Below are 20168 nucleotides of genomic sequence, written 5' to 3' on the forward strand. Positions count from 1 at the left end.
TTTTCTCACCTCAGTCTTAAATGACCTCCCCTTTATTCTAAGACTGTGGCCCCTGGTTCCCCTTATCATGTATCTGTACACTATTCCCCTTATCATGTATCTGTACACTCTGGATGGCTCGATTGTAATCATATATTGTCTTTTTGCTGGCTGGTTAACACGCAATAATAGCTTTTCACTGTACCTCGGTACACGTGAGAATAAACTCAACTCAAACTCACACTGCACTAGTTCCACCTGCCCTGCGTTTGGCTCATATCCCCCCAAACCTGTCTCATCCATGTACATGTCTAAATGTTTCTTAAACGTTGCAATAATACCTGCCTCAACTACCTCCTCCGGCAGCTCGTTCCATACACCCACCAACCTTTGTGTGAAAAAGTTACCCCTCAGGTTCCTATTAAATCTTCCCCCACTCACCTTAAACCTATGTCCTCTGGTTCTCGATTCCCCTACTCTGGGAAAGAGACTCTGTGCGTCTACCCGATCTCATAATTTTGTACACCTCTATAAGATCATCCCTCATCCCCCTGCGCTCCAAGGAATAGATTATAGATTCCCAGCCGGCTCAACCTTTCCCTGTAGCTCAGGCCCTCAAGTCCTGGCAATATCCTCGTAAATCTTCTCTGCACCCTTTCCAGTTTAGTGTGGGAAGAGAAGGTTTATGAGAATGATCCCTGGTATGGTTGGGTGAACGTACGATGAGCGTTTGTTGGCACTGGGCCTGTACTCGCTGGAGTTTAGAAGGATGAGGGGTGACCTCATTGAAACTTAACAAATAGTGCAAGGCCTGGATAGAGTGGATGTGGAGAGGATATTTCACTAGTGGGAGAGTCTAAGACCAGAGGGCACAGCCTCAGAATAAAAGAATATACCGTTGGAATGGAGACGAGGTGGAATTCCTTTACCTGCGTTTATTGCCGCAGACGACTGTGGAGGCTTAGCCATTGGGTATTTTCAAAGCGGAGATTGACAGGTTCTTGATTAGTAAGAGCGTCAAAGGTTACTTGGAGAAGGCAGGAGAATGGGGTTGAGAGGGAGAAGTAGATCGGCCATGATCGAATGGCAGAACAGGCTCGATGGGCTGAATGGCCTAATTCTACTCCTATGTCTTACGGTCTTATCTGAAAACCCACACTGCTGTGACCACCTGTCTTCTATTCAATATGTGATTCTGTTCCATTCTGTTTGTAGTTTGTTGTTTGATTGTTTGTTTTTTACACAAAGTCCGCGAGCATTGCCACTTTTCATTTCACTGCACATCTCGTATGTGTATGTGACGAATAAACTTGACTTGACTTGACAATAGACAATAGGTGCAGGAGTGGGCCATTCGGCCCTTCGAGCCAGCACCGGCATTCACTGTGATCATGGCTGATCATCCACAATCAGTACCCCGTTCCTTCCTTCTCCCCATACTCCTTGACTCCGCTGTCTTTAAGAGCCCTATCCAACTCTCTCTTGAAAGTATCCAGATAATTGGCCTCCACCGCCTTCTGAGGGTCAAAGGCGATGCAGTTCCCCCATCTATTCATTCAGTGGGCATTTACAATATTGCCAGGGGCAACAATCAGAGCAATTCTAGAAACAATTATTGATTGTGTCGGATGAAACTGCAGATGCTAGTTTACACCGACGATGATCATTGTCCTCAACATTTAATTTTACTGTTCGCACGCCTCGTTGTCATGTTCCCCCGCAGCCAACAATTAACCATTCTACATTTCCTCGATCATCACCTGCTATGATCTGTCATTTTTGCACCTTACCCTCCCATATCTCTCGTTTCCCTCTCCCCTGACCTTCAGTCTGAAGCAGGGTCTCAACCCAAAACATCACCGATTCCTTCTCTCCAGATATGCTGCCTGTCCCGCTGAGTTACTCCAGCACCTTGCGTCTATCTTGTTTTTACATACCTGTTGTGCAAGTAAGAATGCAATTGTTCCATTTCGAGGCATATGCCAATAAAACACTCTCTTGACTCTTTGCTCTCAGCTCGTGGAGTAATGCAGCACAGAAACAGACCCTTCGGCCCAACACCCACACCGAACAAGAGGCCCCATCTACGCATTTAGCCCATACCTGTCCTATCCATGCAATTTTTTTTTCTCTCTCTTTTTTTGTATGGCTTTGTAAATATTTGATTAGTGTATAAATGTAAATAATTTGGTGTTTATAGCTGCTAAATTTGTATAAGACAATTATAAGCAGTTGAATAAGGGGTTGGAATTAATAAGCTTTGGCTTCTTCCTGCTCCTTTTCAGACACATACGATTCATTTATTTAAAAATAATGTTTATGATACTTTATAAATATTCTTGTTTTGTTTTTTTGAATTTTTTATATGCTGTTTCATACTTGCTTTTTATTTGTTATTCTGTTCGAAATAATGAATTATAATTTTTTTTTTTTTTAATTAAAAAAAAATGCTATTATAGTACTTGCCTCAACTACCACCTCTGGCAGCTCATTCAATATACTCACCACTCTCTGTGTGAATCCTCAATCTATTTGGAGTATTGCGTGCATGAATTAGAGGGATATGATTTACGTGCAGGCAGGCGAGCTCTGCTCTTGGCATCATGTTCGGCACAGGTATTGATTGATTATTGATTGATTGATTGATTATACCTTTAATAATCCTTTACAGGAAATTACAGTGCCACGACAGCTTCAAGACAGACATAACACCACACATTTCCTCAAATAGCTTCCATACTTAACAAGTTAAAATACAAGTTAAAATACAAGTTAAAATACAATTAATTAAAAAAAGTGCAGTTATTTATGCGCATTATATAACCTTATAGCAGCTGGTAAACAGGACTTCCTATGTCTCTCAGTTTTGCACATTGGTGCAATCAGTCTCTGACTGAAGATGCTGCTCTTGATCACCTTCAGGGCATGGAGTGGGTGAGTGGGGTTGGTCATTATTGAACCCAGTTTGTTCAGAGTTCTGGCCTCTGCCACCTGCTGGACCGTTCGTTGCTCAGCCCCGACCACTGAGCCGGGTGTGTGCTGTACTGTCCTATGGTCTATGTTCTGGTTGCCTCATTGCAGGGAAGATGCGCAGGCTTTGGGGGCATGCGGAATGATGCCTGGATTAGGAGGTATTAACTACAAGGGGAGGTTGGACAAACTTGAATTGTTCTCTCTGGAGCGTCGGGGGACTGGCGGGAGGCCAGTTTGAAGTGTATACCGTTATGAGAGGCAATAGATAGGATAAACAGTCAGAACCTTTTTCCAATGATGGAAATGTCAAACACTAGAGGGCTCGGCTCTAAAGTAGGAGGGGAAAAATTAAATTGTAAACTCCTATCTCACCAGGGACTAACATCACTGTACCACTCTACTGCTTTTTTTTTTTAAATTGCTGTTTTTATTAATTCTCCTTTTTCCTTCCGCCCACAATATTTAATATGTAAAAGAATATGTGATTCTGTTCCATTCTGTTTGTAGTTTGTTTGTTTGTTATTTTTGCACAAAGTCCGCGAGCATTGCCACTTTTCATTTCACTGCACATCTCGTGTGTGTATGTGACGAATAGACTTGACGCCTTGACTTGGAAAAATCTAAAGGAGATATGTATTTTTTTACATAAAGGATGGAGCGTGCTTAGAACGCACGGCCTGGGATTGTGATGGAGATAGATACAATAGTGGCATCTAAGAAGCATTTATTAAGGGACATGCATACGCAGAAGATGGAGGGATATAGATCACATGCAGGGCAGAGGAGATTATTTATCATGGCATCATTGTGGGCCGAAGGGCCTGTTCCTGTGCTGTACTATTCTATGACAGGTCACCTTTAGACTTCAAACTTAGACTTCAGACCGCCCGACCAACTTGTTCACACTAGTATTATCTTACAGGCTAAGGAAATTAACCAACATACCAAAGCCAATTAACCTACATAAGGTCATATGGTTATAACTGATAATAGCAGAATTAGCCCAACAAGTCTACTCCGCCATTCAATCATGGCTGATCTATCTCTCCCTCCTAACTCTATGCTCCTGCCTTCTCCCCATAACCCCTGACACCCGTTCTTATCAATAATCTATCTATCTCTGCCTTAAAAAATATCAATTGACTTGGCCTCCACAGCCTTCTGTGGCAAAGAATTCCATAGATTCACCACCCTCTAAAGAAATTCCTCCTCATCTCCTTCCTAAAGGTGTTAATATTAACTAAATTAGAGTTATTATAAAATGGAGGATCATTGCATTTGCAGGGCCTGCTTGGCCTCTGTCTGTGAAAAGCTACAGGTTGTGGGTTTGCGCCAGATAGTCTGAACCATAGATTAATATGCAGGATGGGGAAAGATCCAGATGACCTCTCTATTGTTAAAATGTATGAGGACTTTGCTGAAGTGCTCAAAGGTGTTTCAGATGCATTATCAGGGTTGGCCCGCTGCAGAAGGGTTGTAAATACTGTTAATAATGTTGCAAGGTGTTTGTGTTACTGTTTGATGATTGGCTGAAGTGTGAAGCCTTGTTTGAATTGTTTATACTCCCTGGGAGAATGTTGCATTACTTGATTAACTGACTTCTTTCCAGAAGCTTCTGTAGAAACATTGTAATGGGGCGCTTTGTAATTGGGTTGGGGGAACGGTCAATAACACTGTATATACTAATCAAGAATCTATCTATCTCTGCCTTTAAAAATATCCACTGACTTGGCCTCCACAGCCTTCCGTGGCAAAGAATTCCACAGATTCACCACCTTCTGACTAAAGAGATTTCTCCTCATCTCCTTCCTAAAAGAACGTCCTTTAATTCTGAGGCTATGACCTCTAGTCCTCATTAGTCCTCTCCCGCTAATGGAAACGTCCTCTCCACATCCACTCTATCCAGGCCTTTCACTATTCTGTACGTTTCAATGAGGGCCCGTCCCCCCTCATTCTTCTAAACACCAGCGAGTACAGGCCCAGTGCCGACAAACGCTCATCATACGTTAACCTACTCATTCCTGGGATCATTTTTATAAAATCTCGTTAAAAAAAATGACTCCGAAGTTATACTTCTGAAAATAACTCCGAAATGAAGGAGAATCAGTCTGAGGCAGGTACACAAAAATGCTGGAGAAACTCAGCGGGTGCAGCAGCATCTATGGAGCGAAGGAAATAGGCAACGTTTCGGCCCGAAACGTTGCCTATTTCCTTTGCTCCATAGATGCTGCTGCACCCACTGAGTTTCTCCAGCATTTTTGTGTACCTTCGATTTTCCAGCATCTGCAGTTCCTTCTTAAACACATCAGTATGAGGCAGTCGGATTTTGTTTTGGAATCAGGCCCTGGTTCCAACTGGGGAATATTGTCTGCATTCTGCGGCAGCTGCGAAACCCTTTGAAATATCTTCCTGCCTGGAGTCCTGGTCTCCGGAGTCTCCCTGAGCTTAATTGTTCGACCATTGGTAGCATGTGTTTAGCTGTCGAGACCCTACAATTCCCTTCGGAGGAATGCTGAATGAAGATGAAATACTGTATTTATAGCAATGTGCATGAATCCCGTCTAAATTTACCTTGGCTCGGTAATAGCAGCTACAAAGTAAATATTGTGTGAAGCACTTTGAGACGTATTTGAGTAATGTGATGATGTGCTAAATATGTGAAAGTCAGTTTGCTTCTCTCGCATCATTTTCTTGAAGCTACTTGGATCAGAATTTCCACGTCCCAGCGCAGATGGGACTAATCTAGGCACGAGAGACTGCAGGTGCAGGAAACATGAGCAAAATACGAATGGCTGGATGCTAAACTCAATGGGTCAGGCGGCGTCTGTGGAGGGAGATAGAGAGACCATATTTCCAGACGGGACTAGAGACCTTCATCGGTCTAGTCATAGAGTCAGACAGTGTGGAAACACTGGCCCTTCAGCCCAACTTGCCCATAACCCTCTAAACCTATCGGTGGTGCAGCGGTAGAGTTGCTGCCTTATAGCGCCAGAGACATGGGTTCGATCCTAACTACGGGTGCTGTCTGTATGGAGTTTGAACGCTCTCCCCCCCATCAGTCTGAAGAAGGATTTCGGCCCGAAACGTTGCCTATTTCCTTCGCTCCATAGATGCTGCTGCACCCGCTGAGTTTCTCCAGCATTTTTGTCTACCTCCCTGTGACTGTGTTGGTTTTCTCAGCGAGCTACGGTTCCCTCCCACGCTCCAAAGACGTGCAGGTTTGTAGGTTAATTTGGCTTCGGTAAAAATTGTAAATTGCCCCTAGCGTGTGTAGGATAGGGTGATCGCTGGTTGGTGTGGGCTCGGTGGGCCGAAGGGCCTGTTTCCCTGCTGTATCTGGAAACAAAATTAAGCTAATCTCTAATGGAAGATGAACTCTTCAAACCCTTCATAACTGTGTGACTCCTCTTGTGGCTGGCATTACAACAAGTAAAGCACGAGGCTCCATATGGGGTGATAGAATATCCACTCTACCTGCCTCTACCGCCATGGGACTAACGGCAAGTGAGCAACTCCTGCCTGGTGCAGACGCTAGTTGGGCCAGATGGAAATGCCTCAATCGATTGAGAACTGGTTTGGCAGAGCCACGGTGTCTCCAAACAAGTGGGGATATAACTCCAACGATGTCACCTTGCGAATGTGGTATTGAACCACAAGCAATGGAACACATGCTGGAATGCCCTCAACTGGAAGACGCAACATTCTGGAGTAACTCAGCGGGTGAGGCAGCGTCTCTGGAGAGAAGGAATGGTGACATTTGGGAATGGGAACGTCACCCATTCCTTCTCTCCAAAGACAATAGACAATAGGCAATAGGTGCAGGAGTAGGCCATTCGGCCCTTCGAGCCAGCACCGCCTTTCAATGTGATCATGGCTGATCATCCCCAATCAGTACCCCGTTCCTGCCTTCTCCCCATATCCCCTGGCTGGGCTATTTTTAAGAGCCCTGTCTAGCTCTCTCTTGAAAGCATCCAGAGAATTGGCCTCCACCTAAGGCAGACAATTCCACATACTCACCACTCTCTGTGAGAAAAATTGTTTCCTCGTCTCCGTTCTAAATGGCTTACCCATTATTCTTAAACTGTGGCCCCTGGTTCTGGACTCCCCCAACATCGGGAACATGTTTCCTGCCTCTAGCGTGTCCAAAGCCTTAACAATCTTATATGTTTCAATGAGATTCCCTCTCATCCTTCTAAACTCCAGAGTGTACAAGACCCAGCTGCTCCATTCTCTCAGCATATGACAGTCCCGCCATCCCGGGAATTAACCTTGTAAACCTACGCTGCACTCCCTCAATAGCAAGAATGTCCTTCCTCGAATTAGGGAATGCTGAGATGCTGCATCACTTGCTGAATTACTCCAGCATTTTGTTTCTACCTTTGATTTCAACCAGCATCTGCAGTTCTTTCTTACACAACTAATCTTGTGATGTGGACTCAATACGAAGAGCTCTTCAAAATCACTGTAGGCACAAGGATCTAAACCGACAGAAGACTTGTAAGGAACTACAAATGCTACAGTTAAGATGGTTGGGTGCCAGAAGGCCAATAATTGGGATTAGTTTATAGTCATGTTTGTAGGATAATGTGAGTGTAAGGGGTGTCCGCGGATCTTGGGGCCGATGGTCCTGTTTCCACACTGTATCACTCTCTAACTCTGTCCTATCCATGAACCGATCCAAATGTCTCTTAAATGTTACGATAGTCCCTGCCTCAACTACCTCCTCTGGCAGCTCGTTCCATACACCCACCACCCTTTGTTGAAAAAGCTATTATTCCTATTAAATCTTTTCCCCTCATCTTAAACGAATGTTCACTGGTCCTCGATTCCCCTACTCTGGGCAAGAGACTCGATGCATTTACCCGATCTATTCCTCTCATGATTTTGTACACGTCTATCAGATCACCCCCTCATCCTCCTGCATTCCAAGGAATAAAGTCCTCGCCTGTTCAACCTCTCTCTACATATAACCATATAACAATTACAGCACGGAATCAGGCCATCTCGGCCCTTCTAGTCCGCGCCGAACACTTATTCTCCCCTAGTCCCATCTACCTGCAGACCATAACCCTCCATTCCTTTCCGGTCCATATACCTATCCAATTTATTTTTAAATGATAAAATCGAACCTACCTCCACCACTTCCACTGGAAGCTCATTCCACACAGCTACCACTCTATGAGTAAAGAAGTTCCCCTCATGTTATCCATAAACTTCTGTCACTTAATTCTCAAATCATGTCCTCTTGTTTGAATCTTCCCTACTCTCAATGGGAAAAGCTTATCCACGTCAACTCTGTCTATCCCTCTCATCATTTTAAAGACCTCTATCAAGTCCCCCCTTAACCTTCTGCGCTCCAAAGAATAAAGACCGAACTTGTTCAACCTTTCTCTGTAACTTAGTTGCTGAAACCCAGGCAACATTCTAGTAAATCTCCTCTGTACTCTCTCTATTTTGTTGACATCTTTCATTTAATTTGGCGACCAAAATTGTTCGGCGAAGGATCGTGACCTGAAATGCCGCCTGTCCATTTCCCTCCACAGATGTTGCCTCGGCTATTGAATTTCCAGAGCAGTTTGTTATTTTTTCTGATGGGGGAATAAGGATCTGTTGAACGATAAATCTGTGCCTGAACTGAACTTATTCTTGGACTGACTTGTTTCAGCCGGGAGATGAGCTTCACCAGTTCTTGGTCACCTGCCAAAGGTACACTTAATATCACCGTGTTGTACTGCAGGGGTGGGTATTCAGATGCTTGGTGGGAGGTGGGGGAGTAGAGGATCGGCGATCCGTTGCTATCCATCCACATTCACGCTACCAAACGAGGGAGTGCAGCTGTAGGTGCACAAGGTTAATTCCCGGGATGGCAGGACTGTCATATACTGAGAGAATGGAGCGGCTGGGCTTGTACACTCTGGAGTTTAGAAGGATGACAGGGAATCTTCTCGAAACATGTAAGATTGTTAAGGGTTTGGACACTCTAGAGGCAGGAAACATGTTCCTGATGTTGGGGGAGTCCAGAACCAGGGGCCACAGTTTAAGAATAAGGGTGACGTTTTGGGTTGAGACCCTTCTTCAGATCCTTATTCAACCCAGTGGTATGAATATTAATTTCTCTAATTTCAAGTAACCCTTGCCATTTAGAACGGAGACGAGGAAACACGTTTTCTCACAGAGATTTGCGAGTCTGTGGAATTCTCTGCCTCAGAGGGCGGTGGAGGCGGGTTCTCTGGAAACTTTCAAGGGAGAGCTAGATGGGGGCTCTTAAAAATAGCGGAGTCAGGGGATATGGGGAGAAGGCAGGAACGGGGTACTGATTGGGGATGATCAGCCATGATCACATTGAATGGCGGTGCTGGCTCGAAGGGCTGAATGGCCTACTCCTGCACCTATTGTCTATTGTCAAACGTCAGTGGCACAGTGCTGGAGTAACTCAGCGGGTCAGGCAGCATCTTTGGAGAAAAAGAATGTGTGATTTTTCGAGTCGGGAACTTTCCTTCAGAATGAAGAAGAGTCCCAACCCGAGACGATGCCTAACCATGTTACATGTTACATCTCTCTCCCTCCTACACACCAGCTGCCAAGAGGTTGCCTGTCACCATCAGAACATCAAGAGACTGGTATCCTGAGGCAGATGAAGCCCTGAGGTATTGTTTTGAGACAACAGATTGGGATGCGTTCTGTGAGGAGTATGGGGAAGACATTGACGGCCTAACAGAATGCATTACCCATTACATCAATTTCTGTTATGATGACATCATGCCACCCAGGGTAATTCGTTGCTACCCCAATAACAAACCTTGGATTACCAGCAGCCTGAAGGCCTTACTAAATGAGAAGAAAAAGGCTTTCAGGGAGGGCGACAGGAATAAAATCAAAGAACTTCAAAAGGAACTGAAGGTGAGGATTAAGGAGGGGAAAGAAGCCTATAGGTTCAAATTAGAACGACAGCTGCAGCAAGATGGTGTGAAGCAGGTATGGGCTGGAATGCGAAAGATCACGGGCATGAAGCAGAACGGTGGTACACTGCCTGATGGTGAACAGGGTCTGGCTGATGATCTGAATAGATTCTTCAACAGATTCGACGGCTCCACACCACCCCAGCCTCCCCCACCTGGTCTGCTGACCATTGCTGCTTCCTCTCCACCTCCCATCCCTCTCTCCATCACTCCTGAGACGTCACCTGTACGGAGTCCCCTCTTTCCACCTCCCACTCCACCGGCAGCCCCACACATGACTCTTTATACTGCTCAGGTCAAGGTGATGCTGGACAGACTGAAGCCAGGGAAGGCAGTGGGGCCTGATGACACCAGCCCAAGGCTACTGAAGACTTGCTCTTCAGAGCTGTGTGGTATTTTAACACACCTGTTCAACCTGAGCTTACGTCTACAGAGGGTTCCAAGGCTGTGGAAAACATCTTGCCTGGTACCTGTCCCAAAGAAGACCCATCCCACTCTCTACAATGACTACAGACCAGTAGCGCTCACTTCACATATAATGAAGACATTTGAGAGACTTGTCCTTTCCTACATCAGGACTAGTGTGTCAAATCACATGGATCCTTTGCAGTTTGCGTATCAGCCTAACATCAGTGTCGATGATGCCCTCATTTACATGCTGCAGAGGGTGTACACACATTTGGACACTGCTGATGCATCTGTAAGGATTACTTTTTTTGACTTTTCAAGCGCCTTCAACACTATTCAGCCCCGACTGCTAGGGGAGAAGATGGAGAAGATGAAAGTGGATCCATCACTGGTACTGTGGTGTTTGGATTACCTTTCCCTCAGACCACAGTACGTGCGCCTACAGAACAGTGTCTCGGGCACCATCTTGAGCAGCACAGGGGCTCCACAAGGAACTGTGCTGGCTCCGTTCCTGTTTACCATCTACACAGCGGATCTCCAATGGAACACCAACAACTGCTTTTTGCAGAAGTATTCGGATGATACAGCTGTTGTCGGCCTCATTAAAGGGGGCAATGAGGAGGAATACAGAGACATTATAAGTAACTTTGTGGAGTGGAGCGCACACAATAATCTCCATCTCAACACCAAAAAAACAAAGGAGATAGTGGTGGACTTTAGGAGGGGGAGGAGGAGGACTCAAGCAACGCCGATCAACATTAAGGGCACTGAGGTGGAGGTGGTTGCTAATCACAGGTACCTTGGGGTGCAGCTTGACAGTGAGCTGAACTGGAAGTGTCATATGGAGGCGGTGTACAGGAGGGGCCAAAGCCGACTGTATTTTTTAAGGAGGCTGAGGTCTTTTAATATCTGCCAACCCCTACTGTGCAGTGTCTACCATTCAGTGGTGGCCAGTGCTCTGTTCTTTGCTGTGGCCTGTTGGGGAGATGGCGCCCGTATAGCGGATAAAAACAGATTGGACAAACTAATTAGGAAGGCCGGCTCAGTGGTCGGGGCTGAGCAACGAACGGTCCAGCAGGTGGCAGAGGCCAGAACTTTAAATAAACTTGGTTCCATAATGACAAACCCCACTCACCCACTCCATGCCCTGAAGGTGATCAAGAGCAGTATCTTCAGCAAGAGGCTGATTGCACCAATGTGCAAAACGGAGAGATACAGGAAGTCCTGTTTACCAGCTGCAATAAGACTTTTTAATGAGCACAAATAACTGCACTTTTTTTAAATTAATTGTATTTTAACTTGTATTTTAACGTATTTTAACTTGTTATGTATGAAAGCGTGGTGTTATGTTATGTTTGTCTTGAAGCTGTCGTGGCAAATAATTTCCTGAAAAGGATTATTAAAGGAATATTCTATTCTATTCTATTCTATTCTAACCATGTTCTCCGGAGACGCAACTTGGAGGAACAGCACATCACATTGCGCTTGGGCACCTTACAACCCAGTGGATAGACACAAAGTGCTGGAGTTACTCAGCGGGACAGGCAGCATCTCTGGAGAGAAGGAATGGGTGACGTTTTGGGTTGAGACCCTTCTTCAGATCCTTATTCAACCCGGTGGTATGAATATTAATTTATCTAATTTCAAGTAACACTTGCATTCCCTCTCTCCCCCCCCCCCCCCCTCCCCCCCAGCCAACAATGGACCATTGTGGGCTCCTTGGCCATCGCTGCCGGCTCTGATTTGTTCTGAACCTTTTCATACCACTAGTTCCTATCCCCCCTGACTCTCAGTCTGAGGCAGGGCCTTGACCTGAAATGTAATCTATTTCTTTCCTCCACAGATGCTGCCTGGCCCGTTGAGTTACTCCAGCGTTTTGTGCCTATCCTCCAGAGATACTGCCTGATCTACTGAGTTACTCCGGCATTTTGTGTCATTTTTTTGGGGGAGGAAACCAGCACCTGCAGTTCCTTGTTTCTGCCTAACATCCTCCCCACTCACAAATACTGCCCGGATTGGGAGCAGTCTGTGAGAGCTCATCGTCTCTGCTGGCAGAGAACCTCAACCCAAAGGTAAAAACAAGCTGGAGATACAAGAAACTGCAGATGCTGGAATCTTGAGGAAAAATAACAAAGTGCGCTGGAGTAACTCAAGGGACTAGGCAGCAATGGAGGGAAATAGACAGAAAATATTTCGGGTCGAGACCTTTCTTCAGACTCAGAAAAGTTCTACAGTTCATTAAAATAGGTACAATTATTTTCACATGCTTCAACAATATGCCTCACAGCGCCAGCAACCTGGGTCCGATCCTGACTACGGGTGCTGTCTGTACGGAGTTTGCACGTTCTGCCCGTGACTTGCGTGGGTTTTCTCCGGGTGCTCCGGTTTCCTCCCGCGCTCCAAAGATGTACAGGTTAGTTGGTTAATTGGCTTGGAATGAGTGTGAGTTGCCCCTAGTGGGTGTGCGATGGTGTTAGTGTGCGGGGATAGCTGGTCGGCGCGGACTCGATGGGACGAAGGGCCTGTTTCCGTGCTGTATCTCTAATACTAAACTAAGACGAACAAAGTGGCGAGTCCCAAATGACCATGGCCACCGCCTTGACCATCTTATATATCCAAATACATATCATTTCAACTCTCCTTCCCACTCCCGCACCATCCTGTCTGCCCTTGGCCTTCTCCGTTGCCGCAGAAAGACCAAATGTAAATTGGAAGAAAAACAGAACACATCTCACTTGGGTACTGTAGCTTACAAGCCAAAGGTGTTAATGCAGGCATCCCCCGACTTGCATAAGGGGTTATGTTCCGTGAACCATTGCGGGCATCAGTTATTACGCAAGTTGGAATCGCCATCCCCATCCCCATCCTGAAATCAGTGAGTGAGAGCATTAACTGTCTCAGCCGCATCCAGGGCACTTTCTGTCGGGCACGGCCTTCTGGGTAATCACCGCCGCCATTGCCGGCTTGATTCCGATGTAATCTTCACTGATCGTACAGTGTTGTGGAAATTACAAACTGCCTTGTTCGCACTCGGGGGCCGAGTACAGAACTGTTTACGTATGGGAGAGTTCACGCAAGACACAGGTGCAGAATTAGGTCATTCGGCCCATCAATAGACAACAGACAATAGACAATAGGTGCAGGAGTAGGCCATTCGGTCCTTCAAGCCAGCACCGCCATTCGCTGTGATCATGGCTGATCATCCCCAATCAGTACCCTGTTCCTGCCTTCTCCCCATATCCCTTGACTCCGCTATCTTTAAGAGCTCTATCTAACTCTCTCTTGAAAGCATCCAGAGAACCTGCCTCCGCCGCCCTCACCACTCTCTGTGTGAAAAAGTGTTTCCTCGTCTCCGTTCTAAATGGCTTACCCCTTATTCTTAATCTGTGGCCCCTGGTTCTGGACTCCCGCAACATCGGGAAAATGTTTCCTGCCTCTAGCTTGTCCAATCCCTTAATAATCTTATGCGTTTCAATGAGATCTCCTCTCACCCTTCTAAATTCAAGTGTATACAAGCCCAGTCGCTCCATTCTTTAAACATATGACAGTCCCGCCATCCCGGGAATTAACTTTGTGAACCTAAGCTGCACTCCCTCACTCCAAGTCGCATCGAGTCTATTCTGCCTTTCATTAATGGATGATCTATTTTTCCTTCTCTACCCCATTCTCCTGCTTTCTCTCTGTAACCTTCAACACCCTTCCTAACCAAGAACCTAGACAATCCCTGCCTTAAAAACACCCAATGATGTGGGCCCCACAGCCATCTGCAGCAATTAATTCCACAGATTCATCACCTTCTGGCTAAAGAAATTCCTCCTCATCTCTAGTTTAAAGGTACGTCCTTTTATTCTGAGGATGGGCCCTCTGGTTCTAGGCTCTCCCATTATTAGAAATATCTTTTCCACGTTCATTCTATCCAGGCCTTTCATTATTCAATAGGTTTCAATGAGATCACCATTCATCCTTCTAAACACCAGCGAGTACAGACCCGGTGTTTTCAAATACTGGTCATTCATTAACCCAACAATCCCCGGGATCATTCAGGCCCCCCTTTCAAAGCCAGCACATCCTTCCTCAAGGGAGAGGGAGAGAGGGAGAGAAGGGGAGAGGGGGAGAGAGAGAGAGAGATGCACTTCTTCCTAAAATGCAAAAAAATTGACAAAACAAGGAAAACATACTTTGACAAACTCAGTCTGGCAACCCCTGATTTTAAAGAACTAGATGATACATCGAAACTAAGAATAATCCTTGGTGAAGGAAATACGGCACATCTTGGTGCACAATACGTAACAGCATGCCATAACCTGAGAGACGGTGAATGACCAATATGCACATATGCACGCACACACTAATTGACATTAACTGACACTAAGAAATTAATATTGAATTGCTAAACTTGCTATTCTGTTGTACTGCTTACAGCTGCAAGAACATGTAGCAATCAATAAAGGGCTATAGGTCTATTGCGAGTTTATGTACAGGGACATATCTATCCACGCACTGTATACTTGTATACTAGAGAGAGAGAGAGAGAGAGAGAGAGAGAGAGAGAGAGAGAGAGAGAGAGAGAGAGAGAGAGAGAGAGAGAGAGAGAGAGAGAGATAGCGACGAGAGAGCGAGATGAGAGACGAGAGAAGAGGAGAGAGAGAGATGAGAGAGAGAGAGAGAGAGAGAGAGAGGAGAGAGAGAGAGAGAGAGAGAGAGAGAGAGAGAGAGAGAGAGAGAGAGAGAGAGAGAGAGCACATGAATGAGCAAGTGTGAGCATGAGACAGAGTGAGAAAGAGATTGAGAGAGAGGAGTGAGAGTGTGAATGAGTGAGAGAGCGTGAGAGAGAGAGTGAATGAGAGAGTGTGTGTGTGAATTAGAGTTGGTGAGGGTGAATGAGAGAGAATGTGAATGTGAGTGTGAACAAGTGTGACTGAGAGAGAGTTTGTGTGAGGGTGTGAATATTATTCCCTCGTCATGTATCCGTACGCTGTGAATAGCTCGATTGTAATCATGTTTTGTCTTTCCACTGACTGACAAAACTGTACCTCGGTACATGTGACAATAATTTAAACTTGTAACTGGACGAGAGTATGAATGAGAGATAAATACATATTACTCATTGCTGTCCGTCAGAGTGGAATGAGTGCACCTTCACTGGCCCAGTGGCCACCAAATTGATAATAATAATAATAATGGATGGGATTTATATAGCGCCTTTCTAATACTCAAGGCGCTTTACATCGCATTATTCATTCACTCCTCAGTCACACTCGGTGGTGGTAAGCTACTTCTGTAGCCACAGCTGCCCTGGGGCAGACTGACGGAAGCGTGGCTGCCAATCTGCGCCTACGGCCCCTCCGACCACCACCAATCACTCACACACATTCACACACAGGCAAATGTGGGTGAAGTGTCTTGCCCAAGGACACAACGACAGTATGCACTCCAAGCGGGATTCGAACCGGCTACCTTCCGGTTGCCAGCCGAACACTTAGCCCATTGTGCCATCTGTCGTCCCAAAATTGATGCAAGATGAAGATGAATGCCACCCTTTCAAGGGTAATCAGTGATCACCAATACTCACCAGTTTATCTACAATGGCCATATCCTACAGAAACACTTTTTGGTTTTATACGGCAGAATATGTTTTTTTTACCTTTATTCAGCCGACCCAAAACTGAAAATTCAAAGTATCTAACGCTGCTCCGTGTGGAATAAAGTCCGAAAACGACGGCGAGGGTTTTTGGTCGTACTTTTAACGTTGACACGATATAAATATCATTGACTGCTGGAGTATCGGTGAGCGCTTGTTGGAGTAGGTCCACATAACTTCTGTGCTCCGAGAGGGAGAGGAGGTCAAGAACTGCAAGAGAAATTCAAAAAGAAAAGAAAAATTAATAAGATTGAACGTCAATAGCTCTTCTTGTGAATAGCAAAAATATCTCTTTCTCAGTTTCGCCCCCAATCCCTCTCCCACTCCATCACATACACTGTGTGTGAGATCAGGTAGACGCACAGTCTCCTGCCCAGAGCAGTGGAATCGAGAACCAGTAGGTTTGTATGTTAATTGGTAAATGTAAAAATTGTCCCTAGTGGGTGTAGGATAGTGTTAGTGTGCGGGGATCGCTGGTCGGTGCCGAATGGCCTGTTTCCGTGCTGTATCTCTAAACTAAACTAAACTACACCAGAGGACATAGGTTTAAGGTGAGGGGGGAAAGATTTAATAGGAATCTGAGGTTTGATCCTGACCACGGGTGCTGTCTGTACGGAGTTTGCACGTTCTCCCCGTGACCTGCGTGAGTTTTCTTCGGGTGCTTCGGTTTTCTCCCATGCTCCAAAGACGTACAGGATTGTAGGTTAATCGGCTTGGTTGAAATTGTAAATTGTCCCTAGTGTGTGTAGGATAGTGTTAGTGTGCGGGGATCGCTGGTCGGCGCGGACTCAGTGGACTCAAGGGCCTGTTTCTGAGTTGTATCTGCAGAAGAAAGTATGGCTTAGCCTATCGGACCTTCCACATTTCCCGAAGAAGAGTCCTGACCCGAAATGTCTCCTGCCAGTTCCTTCCGCAGATGCTGCCTGACCCGCTGAGTTCCTCCAGCACTTTGTGTAATGCTCAAGGTTCCAGCAGCAGCAGCAGCAGCAGTTCCTTGTCTCTTCAACATATCCTGTTTTGCCCACTGGGCCTGTTTGCTCCAACCTCCACATCTGCATCAACTTTTACATCTAGTGGATTCATTTGGGTCTCACTCGCTTGCCTGACTGATTTGAATCCACCTGCTAACCTTTTTAGTGAAGGCACCAACAACCCCCCCCCCCCCCCCCCCCCCCCCCACTCCCCCCGCAACAAGATGTGTCCAGCAAAGTTAGCTGAGAAAGGGCATATTTATGCAATAGAGCAATTATGGACAAGATTAAGAATTCAATATAAATTCATCATAGACCCAAGCATCCGCGGTTCCTTCCTATATATTAAGAAGGGTCTCGACCTGAAACGTCGTCAGTTCCTTCTGCCTCAATAGACAATAGGTGCAGGAGGAGGACATTCGGCCCTTCGAGCCAGTACCGCCATTCAATGTGATCATGGCTGATCATCCCCAATCAGTACCCCAAACTCACCTGATGAGTTTCTCCAGCATTTTGTGTCTACCTTCGATTTTTACCAGCATCTGCAGTTCTTTTTTAAACGTATAAAGTTTGTTATAAATTAAGCAGTTAATTTTAAGTGGTAAAGAAGGCACCAACAACTTAGCTTGGCCAGGATAACGTGGCTTTATGTGTAAGATGGAACTGCAGTTGCTGGCTTACACCGAAGATAGACACAAAATGCTGGAGTAACTCAGCGGGTCAGGCAGCATCTCTGGAGAGAAGGAATGGGTGACGTTTCGGGTCGAGAGTCTGAAGTCCGAAGAAGGGTCTCTGTCATACTGTCTGACCCGTTGAGTTACTCCAGCATTTTGTGTCTATCTACAGAGATTTGTCAATTGGGATGCTTGCTGCTGCTTCTGCTGAAATGCCGGTGAGCAGTGACATTAATAGTTGGGATGAGCAGAACTGCTGTCATGAAGATGAGGCAACCGTGTTGAAGGGAGAGGCTATCTCTTTGAAGCACATTGTGTGTGTGGTTAGATGGGTTGAATCTAATACAGTTGCATTATTATTGGACGAACAAATGGGGAACTGGTGGAGGGGGGTCGGGGGGTGATCCAACCATTATTCAGTCAGAGTCACAGCAAACCATCTACAGGAACGATTGGGTTAACATATGATGAGCGTTTGATGGAGCTGAGCCTGCACTCACTGAGTGGGGGGGGGGGGGGAGCCTCATAGAAACTTACCGAATTGCGAGAGGCCTGGATAGAGTGGATGTGGAGAGAATGTTTCCACTAGTGGGAGAGTCTAGGACCAGAGGGCACAGCCTCAGAATAAAAGGACGTACCTTTAGAATGGAGATAAGGAGTTTGTTTAGGGTGGTGAATCTGTGGAATTCATCAACGCAGATGGTTGTGGGGGCCAAGTCAATGGATATTTTTAAAGTGGAGATTGATACGTTCTTGATTAGTAAGGGTGTCAGAGATTAGGGGAGAAGGCAGGAGAATGGGATTAAAAGGGGAAAATAGACATGGCATGATCAAATGGCAGAGCAGACCTGATGGGCCGAATGACTTAACTCCGCTTCTATGTCTTATGATTATGATCTAATACTGACTGGGAATTCGCTCTGCCTACTGATACCTATTTGGAAATTAACCAGATTAGTCCTTAATTTCCTGTTGAGTGGAGCTGAGACGAACGCCTTATGCATTCCATATGTGTACATCTGTGCATCGTGGACATTCTCCTTAGTCAGTGAAATTGGACACCACAGGGGGAATAAGTGTTGTAAAATTCACTCCGTCCTTTTAAATGAGAGATTTTATGGTTTTCACTTCATCAAGATTTCTTACTCCTTCGAGTTCAATTCCTACACTCCTGAAGATTCAGTCAGCATGTTATTCCAACTTCCCAGCCACCTAAAACATGTCCCATTTGAACAACGCTGTACTACTTTAGTAATTTCCCCAAAAACAGACTGCTCACAGTCATAGGTAGACACAAATGCAGGAGAAACTCATTGGGTGAGGCAGCATCGATGGAGCAAAGGAATAGGCGACGTTTCGGGTCGAGACCCTTCTTCAGACTGTTACTCATAGAGTGATAGACCCTTCAGACCAACTTGCCCACACTGGCGAACATGTCCCATCTACACTAGTCCCACCTGCCTGCGTTTGGTCCATATCCCTCCAAACCTGGTCCTACCCATGTACCTGTTTAAATGTTTCTTAAACGTTGGGACTGTCCCTGCCTCAATTACCTCCTCTGGCAGCCCGTTCCATACACCCACCACACTTTGTGTGAAAAAGTTACCCCTCAGGTTCCTATTAAATTTTTTCCCCTTCACCTTAATAAACCCATGTCCTCTAGTCCTCGATTCACCTACTCTGGGCAAGAGACTACTGAAGAAAAGCCTACCCGAGATCAGATGTCCCTTCTCTCTACCAGGAGTGAGTGATACCCATTACAGGTAGTCAGTCTCCTGAGTTTTGATCATAATAGCTCTAATTAATATCACAACAGAGGATTCAGTCTACTTGGATTCCCTTCGGAAATAATACAGACTTTCCAAAATAATTCAGTCTCTTTCCAACTTTTCCCCATTCCATAAGGCCATAAGACATAGAAGCAGAATTAGACCATTTGACATTGAGTCTTCTCTGCTATTCAATCTTGGCTGATTGGTGGCGTGGACAAGTTGGGACAAAGAGCCTGTTTCTGACCTGTATGACTGTGATGTATTTTCCCTCTCAACCCCATTCTCCTGCTTCTCCCCACAACCTTTGACACTTGTACCAATCAAGAACCTAAATCCCATTGACTTAGAAACATAGATAGAAACATAGAAAATAGGTGCAGGAGTAGGCCATTCGGACCTTTGTGCCTGCACCGCCATTCAATATGATCATGGCTGATCATCCAACTCAGTATCCTGTGAGCAGTAGCCTTCTCTCCATACCCCCTGATCCCTTTGGCCACAAGGGCCAAATCTAACTCCCTCTTAAATATAGCCAATGAACTGGCCTCAACTACCTTCTATGGCAGAGAATTCCACAGATTCACCACTCTCTGTGTAAAAAATGATTTTCTCATCTCGGTCCTAAAAGACATCCCCCTTATCCTTAAACTGTGACCCCTTGTTCTGGACTTCCCCAACATCGGGAACAATCTTCCTGCATCTAGCCTGTCCAACCCCTTAAGAATTTTGTACGTTTCTATAAGATCCCCCCTCACTCTTCTAAATTCTAGCGAGTACAAGCCGAGTCTATC

The 20168-nt window shown here is 45.6% G+C and overlaps 1 protein-coding gene across 1 annotated transcript in view; it reads right to left on the minus strand.

The window, feature by feature from the left end:
- The window catches only part of thbs4 (thrombospondin 4), a 106443-nt gene that overhangs the window by 80268 nt on the left and 6007 nt on the right, over positions 1-20168 (minus strand). Inside the window, exon 3 of the mRNA XM_033018587.1 lies at positions 15964-16170. Within this exon, the coding sequence (XP_032874478.1) occupies positions 15964-16170 (207 nt within the window). The remainder of the gene's footprint in view (positions 1-15963; positions 16171-20168) is intronic.

Source organism: Amblyraja radiata, chromosome 3 (assembly GCF_010909765.2).
Source record: "Amblyraja radiata isolate CabotCenter1 chromosome 3, sAmbRad1.1.pri, whole genome shotgun sequence".
Lineage (NCBI taxonomy): Eukaryota > Metazoa > Chordata > Chondrichthyes > Rajiformes > Rajidae > Amblyraja > Amblyraja radiata.